Genomic DNA, 22461 nt, shown 5'->3' with positions numbered 1-22461 from the left:
AGGTCAAAGGTCATCATCTTAATTCTTTCAGGTTCAAAATGGCACAAAGAGTAATTGCAGGAGTTCTTTTTTTTTCTTTAAGGGGAAGGGGGTCATTACAATGATTGCTGGGTGCTTGCCATCTTAATCTTTAGATTATGGAGCTAAAACAGTAAGTATCATTCAGAAAACAGTTTGTTTTTGCCCTCTATAAAATTACATTCAGTGTTTCATTCTACAACTATCATCCTCCACACTGAAAGTGAATCCGATTGGTTGCTTTTAGTTAGCACAAGTCATTATTTTGTCCAATACTGTAATTATTTATGCAGCCCACATAGAAGATAAAAAAAATCTTCCTTTTCAAACTTACACTTGACGAGTAGAATCCCAACTGGCTGCTAAGGGCAAGGAAAGAGTTATTTCACCTTTACCAAAAAAATGCCTATGCAGATGAGGGGTGTCTGTAGATAAAACAACTAAAGTTGAAGAACGCCCTTGCTACAGGTGTATACCATTTAAGTACCTAATGAAGCGCGACTGGAGAACTTCTAGGATGTTGCTAAGCGAGGTGCAGCCATTATCGTTCACCTTCAACATTAACCACCACAATACTGGCCACTTTTATCCCCTTCTTGCCCAGGCCAATTTTCAGCTTTTAGCTCTGTCGTACTTTGAATGACTATTGCACGGTCATGCGGCATTTTACCCATATGACATTTTTATCTTTTCTTTAGCGGTATTTGATCACCACTTTATTTTTTTCTGCTACAAATAAAATGAGACCGAAAATTTGGAAAGAAAAATTAAAATTGAAAACATTTTCTCCTTCCCTGATGGGGAGGCACTAATACGCAGCACGGCTAGGTATTACTGATGGGCACTGACTGGCATCACATGTGGGTACAGGTGGGCACTGATTGGCACTGGTGGGGCATTGATGTGAATCACTGGTGGGCATCGTTGATGGCACTGCACTGATAATAAATGCAGTTCTTCTCTACCCTTGCCAGTGCGAACTGAGGAAAGTTGATAAACAGCACTTCCTGGTTACCATGTGATCAGCTGCGATTGGACACAGCCTACGTCAGAGGCTCTTTACCTAGATCAGATATGCGGTGTGTCAGAACGACACATTGCAAAACCAATCGCCACATGACCCTGGCAGTTTATCCTTCTGGACGTCATCTGAAGTTCGGTCAGGATAACTGATCTCAGCTGCCGCTGTCAATCTGCTATAGGCCGGACCGAACGTAGTTAAAGGAGCGAGCTCCCAAATGCTGAGCTCAGAGTTACTGCATCAGGGGAGAGAGAGTATGTGAGGGGGTTTTAAACAAAGAACTCACTCCTGTGATGGTGGAAGGTAACAGCTGGCCCTTTCTTAACATTGTCCTTAGAAACATCCTGGGGGTTTTCCAGTCAGGCTTCATGAGGTACGTAAATGACCTACACCCAAAGCAAGGGCATTATTTCATTTTGGTCGAAGCTGCACAGCTTGTTTTTATCCAGACACGTCTTTTATCTGCATAAGAAATTTTTGTGGTAAAGGTGAACTATGACTTTAAACAACCGGTTTAAACCCCTAACAAATTCACATTTGTAATGATTCATACACTATGATTAGAAATAAAATTTGTTGGCGAGCCACATAGAGAAATAATTCTTTATTATTATGCCAACTTATTACATAAACATCAGAATCCCCCTTAAAAAAAAATTTTTTTTTAAAAAGGCACTTACTTAAGGCACAGGTCTTGGGCCCGGTCTTACGGAAACCAGTGGGGCAAGCGCATGTAAATGTGTTACCACTGGGAAGGCAGAGGTGAGAACAGCCCCCATTATCAGAGCCACATCTGTTTTTACCTGATAGAAAAATGAACATAAAAAATAAAAATAAAACTAGTAGCTGGCAAATACATCATTCTCATTGGATTATGTTCAATGTTTTTATTTTGTATCCACCAAGCATCAATGAGTTTTTCTTATTTTTACCTGTGCCGCAAGTATGGACAAACTATCACAGACCTCCCCAGTAGCATGTACTATAAAGTAATTGATCCTCAGAAATCCACAATATTTACATTAGACACCAAAAACTGCTACACAGCCATTCACTGGGAAGCTCAGTCCACCGCTTCTCCTTCCCCACAGCTCTTATGCAGCAGAGAATAGAAGGGAATGTGATAACTTATAATAAAAACGAATTCCTTTTTTATAGCTATACAAAAATGGTTTTGCCTTTCATGTCCACTCTAAAAACGTAATGGGTTGTTTTACAAGGTGAATGTTTATCATCACTTTAAATCTCAATAAAAAAAAAAATATACATAAAAAAAAAAAAAAAGAAGATTTTGCGGCTTATTCAGAATATGTAATAACTTGAAAGTGCCTAGTCTGAGCACAGGGTCACTTTAAGTTACATCACAGTAGCAAAGAAACCCTGTTGGCTGGGAGGGGGCGGGTAGTACTTTGAAGCGCTGTGCAGACCATCTAGGAGAGTTAAAGGCTTCTGAAAGCGGGGACTATTAATCCTAGAAATTCCTGTAACTTCTACTGCCATGGTTGCATGAAGAAGACATTGCAATTTGCAATTATGAAAAAAAACATAGTCTGGCCGTAAAACAAAAACAACAAAAAAATAATGCCATTTTTAATAACATCAACTTAAATTAAATTACAAAAAATGAATTATGTTGTCACAATTGCATGTTCTTCAGTTACATCTTCCAGGATGGAGATTTTAGTGAACTCTGGATGCATCAAATTAAAGTGGTTCTATTTTTTTTTTTTTACACTTGAGTGCTTTCTATGCATTCAGGTAAAACAAAAAAAAACAAAAAAAAAAAAAAAAGTTTGCAGTTCCAAACCCCCTACCAACCCCATTTCCTTATCGAGCCCAATGACGATTCAGCAATATGCATGAGAGCAGCATCACTGCGCGCTCCTCGCCGATTTAATAAAATAGGCTGTTCACAGTGCAAGAGCATTTTCCTATAAATTAGTGAGTGTGGTAAAGCTTTGCCTTATTCCATCATTCAATCATGTGCAAGCAAGACTTTTTTTTTTTTTTTTTTTTAATTTTCCTTTTTCCCTGATTGGATAATCTTTGCAGAAAATGAATTCTAGCCAAGTTCAGTAAGCAAAGTGAAAATTACTTTGCAAAGCGAATAATGCCTTGCTTTAATGCCTTGTACACACGGTCGGACATTCCAACAACAAAATCCATCTGATTTTTTCAGACGGATTTTGTCCTAAACTGGTGTTGCATACACACGGTCGGACAAAGTTGTCAGAAAATCAGAACGTTTGGAATGCGATGACGTTCGTTACGACGGGACTACGTTGAGGCTAGTAGCCAATAGCTTTGGTCTCGTAATTAGATCTGAGCATGCGTGGCACTTTGCCCAATCGGAATTCTCTACAAACGATCGGAAAAAGTCAGATCTGATTTTTTTTGTTGGAAAATTTGAGATCCTGCTATGATATAGCCCACACACGATCAGATTTTCCGACAATATCATCCGATCTGACCTTTTCCGTCTGAATTTCCGACCGTGTGTACAAGGCATTAGTACATTTCTCAACCTTTCTAGTGCTGTGACCCCTTGATAAAAATTTCCCAAGTTGTGGGGACCCCCAACAGTAAAATTATTTTCGTTGGTCCTTCATTGCCGTAATGTTGTGACTGTTATGAATCGAAATAAAAATATTTGAAATGCAGGATGTATCTTACAAAATTTAACATCTTAAAGCGTAGTGATACAGATTGTGAATAAATAAGTCCAACATGACTAGGCAAGAAAAAAAATATTATGGAACAAGATTATATATATGTCCCGGTTGGTTCCTCAAAAGTGGTTATTCCGTGCCAGTGCTAGATATACAGTATAAGTGTATAGCACCCTAACATGTATCTAGCACTGGCATGGAATAACCACTTTTGGAGGAACCAACTGTGACATTTATATATAAATGATATGTATTGTTACATAATATATATATATATATATTTTTTTTTTTTTTTGCACAGTCATATCAGACTTATTTATACTGATTGCGCCGGTTACACACAGTACAAAAATGCTTTTATTAATTAGTGTCTCTGATTTACCAAAGTCCCTCAAGTGTTCCGTCAGAATCAGCAACCCATCTAATGTGTTGACCGGAAGAGACCTTTCGTCGCCGCCATCTTGGTACACTCATCCACAGCAAGGCTACAGTTAGAAGTCGGCAAGCGGGCATCTTTTTATACCAATGTCTTGTATTTTACACTTATTTTTACCAGTAAACTGAGTTTATATACCATATAAGCTCAGATATTTTCATATATACAACCTGGCACCCATTTGTTCAGCTTATGGACCCCACAATATGCATACAAGAAAAAAAATTGATTGTTATGGTGCCACCTTACCTGCTGGTTGCCTCTGTGGATGCAGGGTGTGGATATCCATAGGAAAATGCAGTTTGCTCCGTATGACCTCTTGGTTCTTTCCGGTGAATTTGTTAGCGCTGTTTATGCTTTTGGTATGCCAGTCAGTCCAATACAGGCTATCCTCAAACACAGTGATTGCAAATGGGTGCGGGAGACCTGCAAGGACAGAAAAGTGAGGAAAGCGAGTCGTGTAGAGGATGCAACATGCACAAAACAGAAAAAAAACAAAAAACCCTGTCATCTTTGCCAAAACCCATAAAGAAAAAAAGGGTCGTTGTTTTTTTCCTTGAGCAACCAACAAGCTACTGACTGTTCATTTTCTACTAAAAGATGGAAAATTAACCAAGATTCTGAAAAACTGCAGGTTTTACTACTTCAGGCAGATTGTGGTTTTGTGAATTTAGCTTACCCTGGCTGATCACAGCTTTGCGATTGGATCCGTCCAGATTGGCTCTCTCAATAACATGGTGTTTAGCATCCACCCAGTACATACGTCTTCCAGCATAGTCAATAGTCAGTCCATTGGGCCAGAAGAGATGTGTATCTGCAATGACACGTCTGTTGGAACCATCCATGCTAGAATATTCAATACGTGGTGTATTACCCCAATCTGTCCAATAGATTGTGCTAGAGAACAAGACACAAAAGTATTATTATTATTATAATATATTATCAGTATCAATATAGTGCTGCCTAGTAGCACAGTGCTTAAATATACTTTGTACCTTCACATCAGTCCCTGCTCTCAAGGAGCTTACAATCATAGATCCCTATCGCACACATACATACTATGGCCAAAAATAAAATAAAAAATTGACCGACCAGCATGTCTTTGGAATGTGGAAAAAAAACGGAGTACCCAGAGGAAACCCATACAGGGAGAACATGCAAACTCCATGCAGGTAGTGCCATGGTTGGAATTTAAACCAATGACCCTAGTGCTGCCAGATAAAAGTGCTAATCATTTAGCCACTGTGCTGCCCATATTCATCGATTTATATTGTAATGATTTTTCACAGCCCTTATAAAGCCTATTAAGTTGGACACTGCACTCACTACACACAAAAAAATAAAAAATGTGCGATGAACAGTGTAGTAACCCAGTCCTTCTATGCTCCCCTTTTGCATTCGCAGGAAATTCCTAGGTCTCACACATTATTATAATACTACATGATTTATATAGCTTTTCTTTGTGATTTATCTTTACAAAAAGGGACCCCCGCCGCTGATTTTTAGATTGTTCTAATACTTCAATACAAGCTATCAAGACAAAAAGCCATGACTGTAGCCATTAACACACAGCCTCTGTGGCACTATGGGCCTCTGTACCCTGGATGTCCAACATGCTCCTCCTTCATGTTCCTTCAAGCAATGCAAACATACCCTTCCATGGGGTTCAGAGCTATGGCTCGTGGCTTCTCCAGGTTTTCCCACAGAATTACTCTGCGATGGGACCCGTCTAGATTTGATACTTCAACACGAGAGGTGCCAGAGTCTGTCCAGAAGAGCTTATCATGGATCCAATCAATAGCCAGACCACCTGGACAAGAAAAGGAAGATCAATAGAAGTTCTGAAATCTGCATCATTATTTTTCTTAGGACTAAACGCTCAATTCACAAAGCTGGAATACATGTATTACTACAATCTGGTGACTTTTCAGCTTGTATTGTTGTACAGAACAGTAATATTAACTACCTCAGCTCTGGAAGGTTTTACCCCCCTCAAGACCAGGCCATTTTTTTGCTATTAAGCACTGCGCTACTTTAACTGGAAATTATATCTTCATGCAATGCTGTACCCAAATAAAATTTATATTTGACTAAACGCTCAATTCACAAAGCGGGGGCTCTGGGCTGGGATTGGACACAACCAATCAGCAGGTCCCAGCGCAAATCACTGGCTGGGACCTGCTGACAAACTCCCGCTGTCTAAAGTCATAGGAGGAGGCAGCGGAGGTGCATGCGGGCCCTGTACCCGGAAGAGGACAGCGGTGTACAGGTATGTGCCTGTATGGATCGCTCGTCCATAGTACATTGCGGGCAGCAGTCTGAAAGTGGTTAAACGCTCAGTTCTTCAAGCACTTTCAGCAGGTGATCATTTCACTTATTGAGTATGCAGCTTCTTTATCTTTTAATGCTTGCCTATATTTGTTTAAACTGGTGCCATAATCGCAGCGCCAAGCTACCCAGTCTCAGGGTGGCTCCTTTCTCTTGCAGTGTCCTATGGTGCCACCCTTGTACACAGGGACTAGAGCTGTGTCCCCCCAACACTGTGTGCATCAATAGAAACACATGGCTTTAGCTAAGGATGGCAAAACACTCCCCTATTGCTCCCTGTTCCTTCCCCCTCCAAATTAACAGACGGACTTGACTGTACACTGTTAACTCTTTCCTATGGAGACCAGAAGTTTAGGAAAGCAGCACAGAGCAGGAGCTAGCAGCATCGAAGTTTGTAAACAGCAAGTGCTGGGGTAAGAATTTTAACAAAATAGTTGTTTATTGTGCTCATTGTGCTAAAACTAAAAAACAATGAAGCTTTTTTTAATGCTAGGCAATTTGTTTGCTAGGTAATCCTAGAGAAGCAACCTGCTTCATAATAGCTCAGTAGGTAAGACATTGTCACTGCAAATGGCAAAGATGTGCCATGCCCCCCTATCCATTGAACAGACACCTTAGAAAGTATCTATGTATGGCTTCCTCTACCTTCATGGCGTGCCTGGTTGGAAGGCAAGTCAACCTGCCTGCCAAAACCCACATCCAAAAGGTAAAGCATTACAGGGCTTAATGCATTATTTGTCTGCAAAGTAGGGTGACCTTCATCTGCAGAGAAGAGGAACCTTTACAGCAAGAGCAGACAGAAAACATTGAAGATCCCTCCTATCATGCTCTGGATGTCAGGGACACTAGTCATAAAAAACCTCCAACAGACCTAAGGAAAGATACGAAGACTCTAGTGTGTATTCTCCCTCTTACAAGGACAGACAGAGGTAGCAACTATCTGTGCTCTTTAAGAATAGACATATAATGCTTTCTGGTTCCTCAGTGCACTGACAGCTCAAGATATAATCTATACAGCATCATCCTAATACACTCATTTGTGTTGTGCTTAACCCAAACACACCTGGACTCTCCAAACCCGTAGAGACCACCTCTTGCACATTGCTGCCGTTCAAGTTCGCGCTCATAATACGGTCCAGGGTAACATCTGACCAGAACACCAGCTCATGGCGGTGGTGAAAATCTAAAGCAATGGCGTTTTCCAAGTTGTTGAGAAGCAGCGTGTACTCCGAGCGATGAGGAAGAACCTGGCGAATATCAATCCTATTGGCAAACAATAGAACCGGTTCTGGTCCTAAGGAAAGAAAACATTTCAGAAGGACCATAATAAGTATGGTAGGATTTACTACTAGCATGCGAAATCCAGACTGAAAGAATGCAAGATCTGAGCCCTACCCAAGGCCTTGCAGCTGCGTTTGTCCGGTCGCAGTTGGTAGCCACTCTCACAAAAGCACTGGAAGCCTCCTTCTGTGTTGCTGCATCCCTGACTGCAATATCCCTCCTCTGCACACTCAATGACATCTGGGTGAAGGAGAAGGACAGTCATCAAAAAGACATTTACTACTTCTGTCAGACAACTCACTGGACCCTGCATTACAATACAAAATTACTGTATGATAGTCTCTTCGAGAGGAACTCAGGTGCATATATACAGAGGGCATCTCAATTAGAATATCATCAAGAAGTTATTTATTTCAGTAATTCAATTCAAAAAGTGAAACTCATTTTATATAGATGTGTTACACACTGTGTGATATATTTCAAGCCTTACTTTTTATTTTGAGGATTATGGCTTACAGCTAGAGAAAACCCAACTTTCATTATCTCCGAAAATTTGAATATTACAGAAGACCAAAAAAAAAAAAAAAAGAAGATTTTTAATACAGAATTGTTGGCTTACTGAAAAGCATGTCTATGTACAGTATAGAATGCACTCAGTACTTTGTCGGGGCTCCTTTTGTGTGAATTACTGAATCAATGTGTTGTGGCATGGAGGCGATCAGCCTGTGGCACTGCTCAGGTGTTATGAAAGCCCAGGTTGCTTTGATAGCAACCTTCAGCTCATCTGCATTGTTGGGTCTGGTGTCTCATCTTCCTCTTGACAATACCCCACAGATTCTCTATGGGGTTTAGGTCAGGCGAGTTTGCCGGCCAATCTAGCACAGCGATGCCATGATCATTAAACTAGGTATTGGGACTTTTGGCAGTGTGGGCAGGTGCCAAGTCCTGTTGGAAAATGAAATCATCATCTCCATAAAGCTGGTCAGCAGAGGGAAGTATGAAGTGCTCTAGAATTTCCTGGTAGAGATGCTGCGCTGACTTTGGACTTGATAAAACACAGTGGTCCAACACCAGCAGATGACATGGTTCCCCAAATCATCACCGACTGTGGAAACTTCACACTGGACCTCATGCAACTTCTGTACCTATCCACTATTCCTCCAGACTCTGGGACCTTGATTTCCAAATAAAATGCAACATTTTCAACAGTCAGTGATGATTTGGGGAGCCATGTCATCTGCTGGTGTTGGTCTATAATAAATGAGTCACGCACAGCTTTTTTTTGGTGGTATTTAATCACCACTGAGTTTATTTTGTGCTAAACAAATGAAAAAAAGACCGAAAATTTTGAAGGAATAAAAAAAAAAAAAAAAAAAAAAAAAATTTTCATAGTTTGCTATAGAATTTTGCAAAACAGGTCATTTTCCTCCTTCACTGATGGGCACTGATGAAGCAGGCACTGAAGGGCTCCAGAAGCCAGGCATCAATGATTTTAGTATTTTCAGAAGAGGTCAGCAACAGCAGCCTATTTCATTCTATGACAAGTTTCCTTAAAATGAAACAGTACTCCTCTCATTTCCAGCGGGTAGCCAGCTTCCAGGTCTCAATCACCAGCCACTGTCATCGGCCGGGCCAACATCACTCCCGTGCATGCGGGAGTTCTGTAAGAGTCAACACTGCTGAATTTGTATAGTGAGCGGCAAGTGCGTGGCTCACAGGCAGGTAAGTAGAAAATGCAGAAGAGACAAAGCACTTCTCCTCTGCAATTAAAAATCCTGCTTGTCCACCAATTTTATTTTATAGCCTAAAGTTCCACTTTAATATTCATTCAGATTATGGTAAGATTATTATTGGCACCCAAGCCCAGTTTCCTTCACCTTGGCATGATCGTCCATCTTCCATGAGCCTGTATCCTGTCTGACAAGTGCACTGTACCAGGCCACGCACTGTCTGGCATTTTTGGGCACAGCCCCCATTGTTGTGGTTGCAGTTCTCTTCTCCGGTCCGTGGTCCTGCAGAAAGAAAATATAACAAGGTTGGCTTAATGAAAAGACAATACAAGAAACAGTGACACTGTGTAGATTCCAGCAGCCTGTGTCTTCACTCTTGAAAGCCAAGATCTGATTGGCTGCTAAGGGTTACTTACTGGATATGTTTTTAACCCTACGAAGAGACTGTCACTTTGCCCAGTTGGTGAGTGGAGGGTTATTCCTTTAAGAGAAACTGTCACCACATCCTGGTATTCATTTTCAGCACACTTCACTGCTGCTCCAACCAAATCTTCAGAAAATGGCTGGTACTTCAGGGTATGGGAAATCATGTGACCTCCTACCCATTCACCAAACATACAGTGCTCCGATCTTACCACCCAATAGCCAGACTAGAACACTGCCATGTTTGGGGAGGAGGGGAAGTCATCAATCCTGAGCTTACACAGGATTTGGACTCAAGATTTGTTCTTTAACAACTTTCCTACCAAAATCTGCCAATGGCAAAGCGGTGGGCAGATATGTGCTATATATATATATATATATATATATATATATACACATATATACACACATATATACACACACACACACACACACACACATACATACATACACACACACACACGGCCATTTTGTCTGTTACCATCTGGGAACCAAGCAATCATCAGACAACTCTGTTCACAGTGTTCGTAATCAATCTACCAATCTGAGCGGCTCTGTACACTGAAAACTGAAAAATGGCCTGGTAATGAAGGGGTATTACAGGCTAGTAGTCAGGTGGTTAAAGAGAACCTGTCACTTTTGAAATGGTCAAAGGGAAACAGTCTCTCCTTAAAGTGATACTAAAGTCTCCTTTTTTATTCTTTAGAAACAAACATGTTATACTTACCTACTCTGTGCAGTGGTTTTGCCCTCTTCTCGGATGGGTCACACACAGAGAAGAGGAGAATCTGGGCTGCTCTGTGCAAAACCACTGCACAGAGTAGGTAAGTATAACACGTTTGTTTCTAAAGAATAAAAAAGGAGACTTTAGTATCACTTTAAGGAGACACTGCTTCCCTTTGACCATTTCAAAAGTGACAGGTTCTCTTTAGGCCATTTTTCAGTTTTTTCAGTTTTCAGTTTTTTTCAGTTTTTTTCAGTTTTCAGTGTTGTGATCGTTTGACTCGAGAAGAGGAGAATCTGGGCTGCTCTGTGCAAAACCACTGCACAGAGTAGGTAAGTATAACATGTTTGTTTCTAAAGAATAAAAAAGGAGACTTTAGTATCACTTTAGTATCCAGATTCTCCTCTTCTCGGGTCCCACGTTGGCGCTCCTGACCCCTCCCTCCTGTCGAGTGCCCCCATAACAAGCAGCATGCTATAGGGGCACTTGAGCCAAACCGCTGCTGTGTCCCTATTCTGACAAGGAGCCATGGCGTGGCCCTGCCCCCCTCTCTCCTCATTGGCTAATTGACTGACAGCAGCGGGAGCCAATGGCGCCCGCTGCTGTGTCTCAGCCAATCAGGAGGGAGAGCCCTGAACAGCCGAGTCTCTCGCGCAACATTGCTGGATCGACACAGGACTCAGGTATTAGCCCTTGTACACACGGTCGGACATTCCGACGGAAAATGTCCGATCGGACCGTGTTGTCGGATAATCCGTCCGTGTGTGGGCTCCATCGGACTGTTTCCGTCGGAATATCCGACGGACCAAATTTTCCAGCTTGGCCATAAAACTTTCCGACTCCATGATCCGATCGGACCTTGTCCGATCATGTGTAGAGAATTCTGATTGGACAAAGTGCCACGCATGCTCAGATCAAATTCCTACACCAAAGCTATTGGCTACTAGCCTGAACGTTGTCCCGTCGTAACGAAATAACATCATCACGTTCTGAACGATCGGATTTTCCGACAACTTTGTCCGACCGTGTGTATGCAACAGTTTCGACAAAATCTGACGGATTTGCTTGTCGGAATGTCCGACCGTGTGTACAAGGGCTTAGGGAGGCTGATGCACACAGGTTTTTTTATAGAATGCATCAAGATAAAAAAAACCCTTATGCCTGTAGTACCACTTTAAACACTACCTAATGATTTACAGTAAAACCTTGGTTTGAGAGCTTTTGCAAGACAAGCAAAATTTTCAAAAAATTTTTGACTTGATATACAAGCAACGTCTTGGTATACAAGTAGCGTCATGTCACAACTGAGTATAAAATAGAACAGAGCCGCTTCTATGTGTAGCAATATGATTACATCGATATATTAAGGTACAACATTTAGCAAGTCACATATTTGATGATTAAAACAGGCACATCTTGTACCTTCATTAAAATTGAACCATATTGCTAGAGAGGCGCCTCTCTTCTCTTTTATACTCTGTAGCTCCTGCTGGATTTTTTTTCTAATCCCCTTGTGGAGGCTTCCATTTGTGGATGGACATTTTATGGTTACACAACCAATCACATTGCTATAATCTTGTCATATGGACTATAAACTGAAGGATTTATGAATAAATGGTTGTGGAACGAATCTGAGTTTCCATGATTTCTTATGGGGAAATTTGCTTTGATACAAGTGCTTTGGATTACAAGTATGTTTCCGGAACGAATTATGCTTGCAATCCAAGGTTTTACTGTACATGCTTTCGGGACATTGGGACATTTTTTTAAAATATATATTATATACACACACACACATACATACATATTATATACACACACACACACACACACACACACACACACACACACAGAATGCTATACCCATAGTAACGAACTTGAGACCAAATGAAGAATGCGGTGTGCAGTTTCAGGGCATTCTCTACATAACAAACCATGACAGGTGGTCACATGACCTATCAAAATAATGTGACCAGTTTCTCCTGACACTTTTCCATTTTAATGAATGGGAATTTGTAAGCATTAAGATCCCAAGCTAAGTAGAAAGTGCATTCATACAGGCACACCACTTTATAGCCATATGAATGTGCCACATTGTTATTCAAACCCTTTGTGAAAGTCAGGGAGGGGCTGTATATAGCTTAGTACAACAATACTAACGGCAGTTTTGATGTGGGCTCTCATCACTGCTGTCATCGCAATCATTTACTCCATTGCACAGCTTCCTCTGCCCGATGCAGCGCCCGTTACTGCACAAGAACTGGTCCTGAGCACACTGCGGGGTCCCTGTGATAGATGACAAAGAATGATATGTAAAGGAAAAATAGCAACCTCTTATGTCATTTTTCATGCTCCCATTTAACACTTACACAGCAACTCTGAACTTCCTCATCAGCCTAAAAACGTAATCTTCATATTCACATAATGCTTCTTAAAGCAGTTGTAAACCCTCAAGGTTTTTCACCTTAATGCATTCTATGCATTAAGGTGAAAAAACTCTTGCGGTGCAGCAACCCACCCCCCACCCCCACCCCCCCCCCCCCCGGCCCCCTTTTTCTTACCCGAGTCTGATCGTTCCAGCGACAGGGACAAGCTACAGCCGCTGTCTCAGGTCCTCACTGGATAGATTGATAGGAGCAGGAGCCATTGGCCCCCGCTGCTGTCAATCGAATCCAATGACGTGGGTGCCGGGAGAGTGGGGCTGTGTACTGCTGTCTGTGTCAATGGACGCAGCAGGGATCGTGCCCGCATGGGTGCCCCCATGAAAAGTGTCTTTTCATGGGGGCACTTGAAAAGTGGGAGGGGCCACCGGGGGATCCCAGAAAAGAAAAAAAAACCTTGCACTGAGCAATTATAGCATGTTTGTTATTAAAAAAACAAAAACAAAAAAACTTTAAGGGGGCCATAAATTGAATAAACATTGGATGGGTCAACAGGGACCACTGTTTCACCACTGCAGTTAAACAGAAGTGGATCTACTGATTGACCTCTGTTCAACTACCCAGTCTGATAAAAGCAGCTTGATCAGCACTACAAGCAATATGATACAGCGCTGATTTATGTAGTCTGACAACAGGAGGAGTCCCCCCTGCTGCCAGAATACAACAGCACACTAGGGAAGATTCCCCCAATCCAACTGGATTGTGTCGATGGGGAAATCATTTCAGTGTAAGGCCAGCTTTAGATATTCGTTAGGTTTGGCCCGACTTTTGCCAACAATTGCTACTTCTAAAACCTGCTCACATCTGTATGGGCTGACATGACCTCTCTCTTTGACCTTTAACAGCTCACCCTTCTCTTACACCCAAAAACCACTCCATAAAAAGCAATGGTTTCCATGCAATGCACCAACGAAGGCCAAAAATCCTGAAACAGCTGCATGCAATTTGGAGTAAATGGCGCTATAATATTAAGCTATATTTGCATTGTACAACGGTTCTGGATGTGTATTTGGCTGTTAGGGTTCAAAGAATGATTTGCATGGCTCCATCAACTGTCCTGAAAAATAAACCTCTTATTTTTGCAATATGTGATGTAAGGAGACCTAGTTCTGTGCACTAGGAAGCCTTTACTGTGCTACTAACTTATGATTCACGAACACTGTCCAGCTCAGTTTTTTCCCTATTCTCCCCCTTTGCCAGTATGATGGACCTAGTATATTCAATCCCTCGGTTTAACCTGATCCTCTACAATTTTATTTTATTTTTTTTAAATCAAAAAAAGTTTGAACAAAAGGAAAAAAAAAGTGTGCATACAAGATATTATGCCTTCCAGTCTTACTATAAGCTGACCTTGAATACTTTCCTTCCGAGTATAACCTAATCCCTGAGTCTCAGTATTCCCTGGCCTCATACATTCTTCTCCTACGCTGAAACGGGTCCTTTACATTTTCCATATTACAAGGTCTATACATTCTATTTCAGAGTTTAACCTGATCCCATCCCATACATTCTCAGAATGACCCAACCATGTACAGCCTCTTCGTTTAACCCAATCTCTTACATTCTTTGTATGGCCATCCCTTTGTGTATTGACCTCTTGGGTTCAACCCAATTGCTTACATTCTTAATATGACCCGGTCCTGTACATTTATCCACTTAGGTTTAAAGAAAAAAAGTACAGAGATATGGGGGCTGACACTACTAACCACCTCCTGAAAATGCTAGTTGCCTAGCGGTCTCTGGTTGGGGCATTTTCTGAGTCACCAACTAAAACAAACAATCATGCAACCAGTGAAGTTAGAGCCAAATGATGTGCATACTTGTTTTGAACAACAAATAGTGAAGCTAAAGAAGCAGAAAGACATCCAGGCACTTAGCATTTTCTTGACAAATAACAAGAAAGTGGGACTTGCTGTGCTATAATACAACAGACCACCTACAATGTCTGCACCGTTTTATAATAATACAACAGACCACCTACAATGTCTGCACTGTGCTATAATACAACAGACCACCTTCAACACCTTACCAAAGAGAACATGCTGCTCATAGACCATAAACTGCCCATTACCTTGTTTAGGGTGCCAGCCAATGGAGCTCGTCATAGCGGACAACATGAAATGAAAAAGCCAGGCACAATCCAATCACTGATCCAAAAGCCTTCAAAGCTTTAGTAGTCCAGGAGTAGATCTTAGAGTCTGCTGGGGCAAGCCTAACTCTCCTGATCTCTATGATTAAGTTCTATTTGGGTGCAAAATGTCAACGTCAAGTCGGCCACAGACCGTTTGAATCTAGGCCAGTTCATCAGGAACTAGCCGAGATCCGAATTATGTATGGGCAGGCTGAACATACCAAAGTTGATTGATCAACTTGGGTACAACCAGCCTGTCGGATTTTAGATGTGATTATTGCTAGCGGCCAGTATAGCTGCTAGCAATAATCAGAGTTCTCCCAGCAGGTGCACTGGGAGAAGGGTGGTTGGGAAGGGAAGAGGCTGAGCGTTTGTAGTCAAAAAGGGGCCACTGGATTAGTTCATATTAAACAAGCTTAACCCCTTAAAGGAGCCTATATGCCAAAGGATGCTAGGCGGGATTTCCAACCATGTGATCCCTGCGATTTGCGGTCACAGTGGTCATGTGATCAGAAGCTGTACCATCAAAGAGCACCACTGCCGCATATATGCATAAGGCCAGAGACAATGGGTTAGGTCAACCAAATGTTGGTCAAAGCCTATGAAAATGAGCGATCGACATATCCCCGATTTCTTTCAAATTTAACCACAGAATCTGTGTATTGTAGTCATCTTTTCATTATGAAAGTCCAGTGAAGTCTGGATTTGACCACAGATCGCCTGAGGGTTCTCATTTGTCATGCTTTGGCAACTGTGTACTTTGTTGCAGGCAGGTCAAGTGTCATAAGAGAAAATTGGTATTTTGTGATACCCCAAGATTTTAGGTTGAAAAACACCTCACTGGGATTGCAAACTTTTTCAGCAAAATGTGGAGTAAGCAGAAGACCTTTGGCTATAGTTCTTGTACTTTTGGCCCAGTCCACTAGGTGTACAAACAAGTATCTAGCTCTGAAAAGTTTATTTTGGGAGTGACCAGGCGTAATGTGGCACTAGGTATAATCCAAGTAGCATTTTATAGTTTGTTCCAATTGGATATATATTTCAGGAACAGATTTTGGGTGCAATAAAAATTGGCAATTAGCATTTTCAAGAAGACGTGTTGGGTGGTGGCAGCCTACAGACCTACACTACAGATTTCCTTTACCCAATTCTCCATATTCTCAGTAGGATTTGTCCTTATACATACTCAGTTATAACCAATTCCTGTCATTCTTAATATAACCTGGCCTTGTACATTCTTTTCTACAGTACTGTATAATCTGATCCCTTACATTCTTGGTAGGACCTGACCTTGTGTACGCTTCTCTGTTACTTCCTCGCCTATTTATTCCCCCTACTCAGACCTTTCCTACTCACCAGTCTTCTCACATCCCTTCTCGTCACTGTTATCAGAGCAATCGTCCTCTCCATCACACCTCCAGGAGAGGCGCACACAACGCCCTGTACCGCAGCGGAACTGGTCTGCTGTGCACACTGAAGTTGCTGTGGGGATAAAATAGAAAGCGATCTTCTAGTAAATAACGAAGACATAAAAACACAGATCTGTTATGTAGGCTTTAGGATCTACTTGATCCATTACACATTAAAAGTAAAAAAACATTCTGCACGAAGGAAAGTTCTAAGCAATTCTTACTACAATTGGCCTGTGCTGGATTTACACGCCCAACAAGTATGTACAATGGGGTGATTAAAAAGAAAGAATCTCTCAAGTGAAATTGTTCAGCAAAGTATACTCACAATCAGGGCCGATCCTAGGCGGGTGCTCGGGGTGCAGTGCACCCGGGTGCCAGAGAGGTGGGGGCGCTGAAGTGCCAGAGTGCTCCCTTCCCTCCTCCTCTTGTTTGTTTCCAGAGGAGGCCCTATCCGCCGCTGTGTTTCCTGCTAAAGCCCCTCCCCTCCTTCCCTTCTGTCAGAGTAGGAGAGCAACCGGAGGTTAGAGTGGAGGTGGAGTGGCTGGTCTGTGTGGAGAGAGACCAGCCGCACAGTGCCGTTGCTGGGGGGGGAGGGGGGCCTGATGATATGTTCTCCTCCCCCTGTGTCTCTCACCCCTGCCTGCTGTTAACTGTTCCCTAATGGAGGGGGAGGGCGGTCTGTCCTGGGGGGACTGTACAAATGAGGGGGGTCTGTCCTGGAGGGATCTGTACTAATGGGGGGGGGTTCTATACTGAGGAAGGTCTTTTCTTCCCCCGCCAGGAGCCCGGGAAAGCTTTCAGGGAAGTGCACCTAGGACTCCAGAGGGAGAGGACAGTGCTGAGAGAACATCAGAGAGAGAACCCTGCTGAACCCTACCAGAGGGAAAGCCACACAAGCCCAGTGCCATCCCTGGCGGAGAAAGGAATGGAGTCATTGCAGGAATACAGATCTGGGTGCTACCCAGCGGAGTCGCCAAGGGCAATTCAGCGTGAGCCGACTGACAGTCTCCTGTACTACATCTGCAGTCTCCTGTATTAGGTCTGCAGTCTATGGCCGTCTCTTGTATTAGGTCTGCAGTCTCTGACCATCTCCTGTATCATGTCTGCAGTCTCGGACCGTCTCCTATACTATGTCTGGGAGCCCTTTCTAACAGACTCTCTAACGGAAGCCCTCTCTGTGTGCATCAGGGAGACTCCCCTCCAGGTCTCAGTGTAAGCTCTTCCTGCATTTTCATTATTGTTAAAAGATCATGGGAGGATCCCAGGATAACAAAGACTTCTTAGGGGAGCATCTGTGTGTTTGGGTAGTTGCCATAGAAACATTTATAAAGGGGAGGAGTTGGTAAGATGACCACGCCCATGTGGGGGCACCAGAAATATTTCTACACCCAGGCATCTGTGACCCTAGGATCGGTCCTGCTCACAATCCCACTCTTATAAGGCCAGATTTTGAGACATAAAAAAAAAAAAAAAAAAAAAAGAAGAATCAAAAATTAGCCTCAAGCACACTAGGTCTATTTGAAGGGACAGAAAGTCCAGAAACATGTGAGGTGACTTTATTTTCTTCTAAAGCTTACTATCAATTTATTGTTCAGCCTGTAGGTTGGGGGGGGGGGGGGGGAGGCTAGCAGGTTCCTCCATCCACACTATACAGTGCATATGGGCAAATCTCCTGCTGTAGCCATTGTATTCTGCTAGTCAGCACCAGAGGCTGTTAGGAGATCCAAACAGTGGCTGCATCTGAATAAACGCAGCTGCTGTTTGGCCGACAAATTTCAGCAACAATAAATTAACATGTGCAATATATATGTAAAACACTGTGGAAATTGATGGCGCTATACAAGTACCTGTAATAAATAAAAATAAATCAAAAGGATGTCAGATGAGAGGTGGCCAACAGCTCCAGCTTCTGGGTGAATTTCAGGCAATTCAACAGAAACGGTTTGAAAAATCGAACAATAAATGGCCAGTTTAATTGTAAAATCAATGGTCAGCTCCCAGAGGCTACATAATCATCAAATCCACTTTAACTAGGAACTGGGAGATATAGAGAGAGTGAGAGTGTATATTATAGGCCAGCCACACCTCAACACTTTTTTGTAAAAGAGGCCCAAGAAATTGGCTTTGCATTACTGCGGAGAAATCTCCTGTATGGTACTCACTGCAGTTCCTTTCATCTGACTGGTCATCACAGTCCGCATCTCCGTCACAGCGCCATCCAGAATTTATACACAGGCCGCTATTGCACATAAATTCTCCAGAACGACATGGCTGATGGGATGCTAAGATAAAAAATAAGAAGACTGATAAATGTTGGTTTGAGGTCATTAAGAAGAACTTCAAAACAGGAAATGTGTGTAATTGAGGAATAACAAACAGTGGAGAAAATCCAGGCTCTGGCTGATAGCAGCAGCAGGTAAGGATCAGATCAGAGGTACAAAGATCCCGGAGGAAACAGGAACAATCTCCAATAACTGGAGGCGACAAAACATATCAGTGGCACTTACAGCAATCGGATTCATCAGACCAGTCTCCGCAATCATCGTCACCATCGCAATGATAGATATCCAGGATGCAGCGGCCGTAGGCACACTGGAACTCCTCCGCACTGCAGCTTGGGGCTGGAACGTCAGAAGCTAAAAAGGAGAAACCAAACGGTTAAAAGCATTACTAGGAGCAGTCAGGTGCTGCAACTCACATCGACCAATAAGAATTCAGTTTACTTAAATCTTCTTGGTATTATTATTTTTATACAGGATTTATATAGTGCCAACAGTTTATGCAGAGCTTTACAACTTGGAGGGTAGACAGTAGAAATACAATACACTTTAATACATTAGGAATCAGAGGGCCCTGCTCCTTAGAGCTTACAATCTAAAAAGGGAAGGTCAAGAGATACAAGAGGCAATAACTGTGGTGGATGTGCTGATGGAGAAAATAAGTGTACAATTGTTGTCAAACACACACATTATAAATACCTTTGTTCCCTTTTTTTTTTTTTTTTTTTTTTTTTTTTTTAAAGTGATCACATTCCCTCTGTTCTCAGCTGCATAAAAGCTGGGGGAGGAGAAGCAGCAGAACACACAGCTTACCAGTGAATGGCTGTGCAGGTCTGATCATCGGAGGAGAGCACACCGAGTTCCCACCATAGCCAGAGAACGGACCATGATGTGTTCTCCTGCTTAATGTGGACAGTTTATAATAGGAAAGCAAGAGGAATAGCAGGAACACCAGGGATTTCACATAAAGGAAGCAAAAACAAAGAGAACAGGATATTTTCTCAAACAAGTACATGGTACAGCAGGCACTTATCAGGAATATAAAGTGTTGGGGTAACAAATGCTTTAATATTATTATTATTAGTGATAACATAATTCATTTTCTACGGTTTCAGACTATCTCAGGAACTGGATTTCCATTTGACTTCTGGAATGTTTGGATTTACTTACGACAATTTTCTTCATCCGATCCGTCCTTGCAGTCTGTGTCCCCATCACAAAACCAGTGTTCTGCAATACAGCTACCATCAGAGCACCCAAACTCCTTCTCTGAGCATTTCCTCATATCTATTGGGGGAGAGAGATAGAAATGATCCAGTCTTTGTAACAATATGACTTTCTAAACAGACACAAGCACAGAATCAAGTGCAACAGCAAATGGACACAATTACAGCTCTAATTTATGGATCTCAACTTTAACCGTCTGCCTGAAGTTCTGCTTTAAAGGGATTGTAAAGTAAATTTTTTTATTTCTTTAAAATAACAAACATTTTATACTTACCTCCACTGTGCAGCTCGTTTTGGACAGAGTGGCCCCGAACCTGCTCTTCTGGGGTCCCTCGGCGGCTGTCTCTGCTTCTTCCCGCAGGTACTTCTCACGTTCATATGATTTTTTTTAGCGCTCGCTGTATCACACGGCCCTGCCACCTGGCGCGCCACGTCATTGGATGTGATTGACAGCAGAGCGAGCCAATGGCTGCGCTGCCTTCAATCCATCCACTCCAGCCAATCAGAGGCCAGGCTGAGCGGCAAAGAGGAAGGCGGGGGCGAGCGCGGGACTTTCGAGGGGTGAGGCAAGTAAAACGGGGGGGGGGGCTGGGGGCGCCGACACTGAGATGTTCTTTCATTCTTTGCATTAAGGTGAAAAAATAATTTACCTTTACAACCCCTTTAATTATAGCATATAGTAGGTCATCCACTAGAGGGCGCTCTGATCAAATTCAACCTCCCTGCCGAAAGGGCAACGTCACTTTCATGGGCAAAATAGCAATAAAAAATAAATAAAAAAATGGCACACACACACACACACACACACACACACACACACCACAATTGCTTCAGAAGTAATATTTGAAGGTAATTTTCAATCTGCCTGGAGGAGTTCTGTACACAAAATGGTCTATCTGCCCTTAGCTCAGGCAAGCAGGCAGGAGAGTGTGCTTAGCTTAGACCCCTTTCACACTGAGGCAGTTTTCTGGGATTTTAGTTCTAGAAATAGCACTTGTAAAGCACCTGAAAACTGCCTACCATGCTGCCCGAATGTGAAAGCCCAAGTGCTTTTACACTGGGGTGGTGTGCTTGCGGGTCGTTAGAAAAAGTCCTGCAAGCAGCATCTTCGGGGCGTTTTGGGAGCACTGTATAGTGCTCCCAAAACGCCCCTGCCCATTGAAATGAATGGGCAGCGCTTCCGAAAAGCGCTACGGAACACATTGGCTTTTTTAACCCCTTCTTCGGACGCTAGCAGGGGTTAAAAGCGCCCTGCTAGCGTCTGAAAAGGGCTGCTAAAACGAGCGGCCCTTTACCGCTAACACACGGGCGGCCCGGTGTAAAAGGGCTCTTAGAAAAGCCCTCCTTCCCTTTCTGGCATGTATGACAACATCATTTACCTAGGCCTGGAAACCAGGAAGTAACTGAAGAAATGTAAACAATACATGAATGCTAGCAGCATAAGGATTAAAAATAGTCAATGTTGATGAACAGAGTGAGGTTCCATTTTAAAGTAATTCTTCCACTGAAATAAGGTGTGCTGGTTTAGTGTTCAGGGCACTTCCCCTCTTTTCTCTTCCCAGGCAGCGGCTGGCTGGGAACTCTAATGGCCGTGCCTTGTTCCCAGTGACATGTTTCTCCTCTGCACACAGACATTACTGCTGTTCAGGGAGAGTGTGAAGGTGTCCCTGCCAGACCTGTCCCCCGGGGACCTTCATTGCCAGAGCCCAGGATGTGGTGAGGGGAGGCTGACAATACGCTTCAAAGTGGACCTGTCAGCTGTTGTGGAACCAGAACTCCCAGCGTGCCCTGACAGCTTCTGCTGGACGTCTACTTCCACAGGAGCTGGAGAGACCTGATAAATCTCCATTCATCAATCCCACCGGCTTTCAGGAAAGTACAAGTGAATGGTTCTATTAAATGCCGCCCCCTCCTGTACAGCTTCCTATTCCTTCTTCTGCCTCAGGCCACGTGTGCCCCCCACCCCACACAGCACTGCCAGCTTCCCTCCCCTCTCTAGCCGGCTGCTGTGGGTGATGTTTCAGGATGGAGAGTGGGGTACGGGGGCCGGTAAATATGGCAAGTGATCGGTCACAATCCCCGAGTTTATTCAGAACTGAAGTCTAGTAAGTTATGTTATGTAATATTTGTGTCCGCTAATAATCACTTTTGTGTATTTTCAGTAAAAACATCTTAATATTTTCGGGGGGGGGAGCACTGTCAGGTAGGCTGTACGGGGCCCAGTGATTTCTAACAGCAGCCCTGGGCCCACTCAAAATGAATGCGCATTGCAATAAAAAAAAAAATAATAAAAATAAAAAAAAAGGGAGGTTTCTAAAAGCCTACTAACTATTCTTAAATA

At 42.8% G+C, this 22461-nt stretch overlaps 1 protein-coding gene across 3 annotated transcripts in view; it reads right to left on the bottom strand.

The window, feature by feature from the left end:
* LOC143940180 (low-density lipoprotein receptor-related protein 4-like) overlaps nt 1-22461 on the bottom strand; it is a 169877-nt gene that overhangs the window by 48036 nt on the left and 99380 nt on the right. For all 3 annotated transcript variants that reach the window (XM_077461325.1, XM_077461317.1, XM_077461308.1), the window contains exons 5-16: nt 20064-20180; nt 19122-19250; nt 18777-18896; nt 16559-16684; nt 12791-12916; nt 9631-9765; nt 7868-7993; nt 7536-7766; nt 5798-5954; nt 4824-5041; nt 4394-4570; nt 1720-1842 (exon numbers count right to left, since the gene is read on the bottom strand). In XM_077461325.1, the coding sequence (XP_077317451.1) occupies nt 1720-1842; nt 4394-4570; nt 4824-5041; nt 5798-5954; nt 7536-7766; nt 7868-7993; nt 9631-9765; nt 12791-12916; nt 16559-16684; nt 18777-18896; nt 19122-19250; nt 20064-20180 (1785 nt within the window). The remainder of the gene's footprint in view (nt 1-1719; nt 1843-4393; nt 4571-4823; nt 5042-5797; nt 5955-7535; nt 7767-7867; nt 7994-9630; nt 9766-12790; nt 12917-16558; nt 16685-18776; nt 18897-19121; nt 19251-20063; nt 20181-22461) is intronic.

This window comes from Lithobates pipiens, unplaced genomic scaffold (genome assembly GCF_037356315.1).
Source record: "Lithobates pipiens isolate NorthernLeopardFrog02 unplaced genomic scaffold, aLitPip1_a1.2 Scaffold_10, whole genome shotgun sequence".
NCBI classification, from domain to species: Eukaryota; Metazoa; Chordata; class Amphibia; order Anura; family Ranidae; genus Lithobates; species Lithobates pipiens.
Note: the sequence above shows the minus strand (reverse complement) of the source record. Positions and strands in the feature narration are given on the sequence as shown.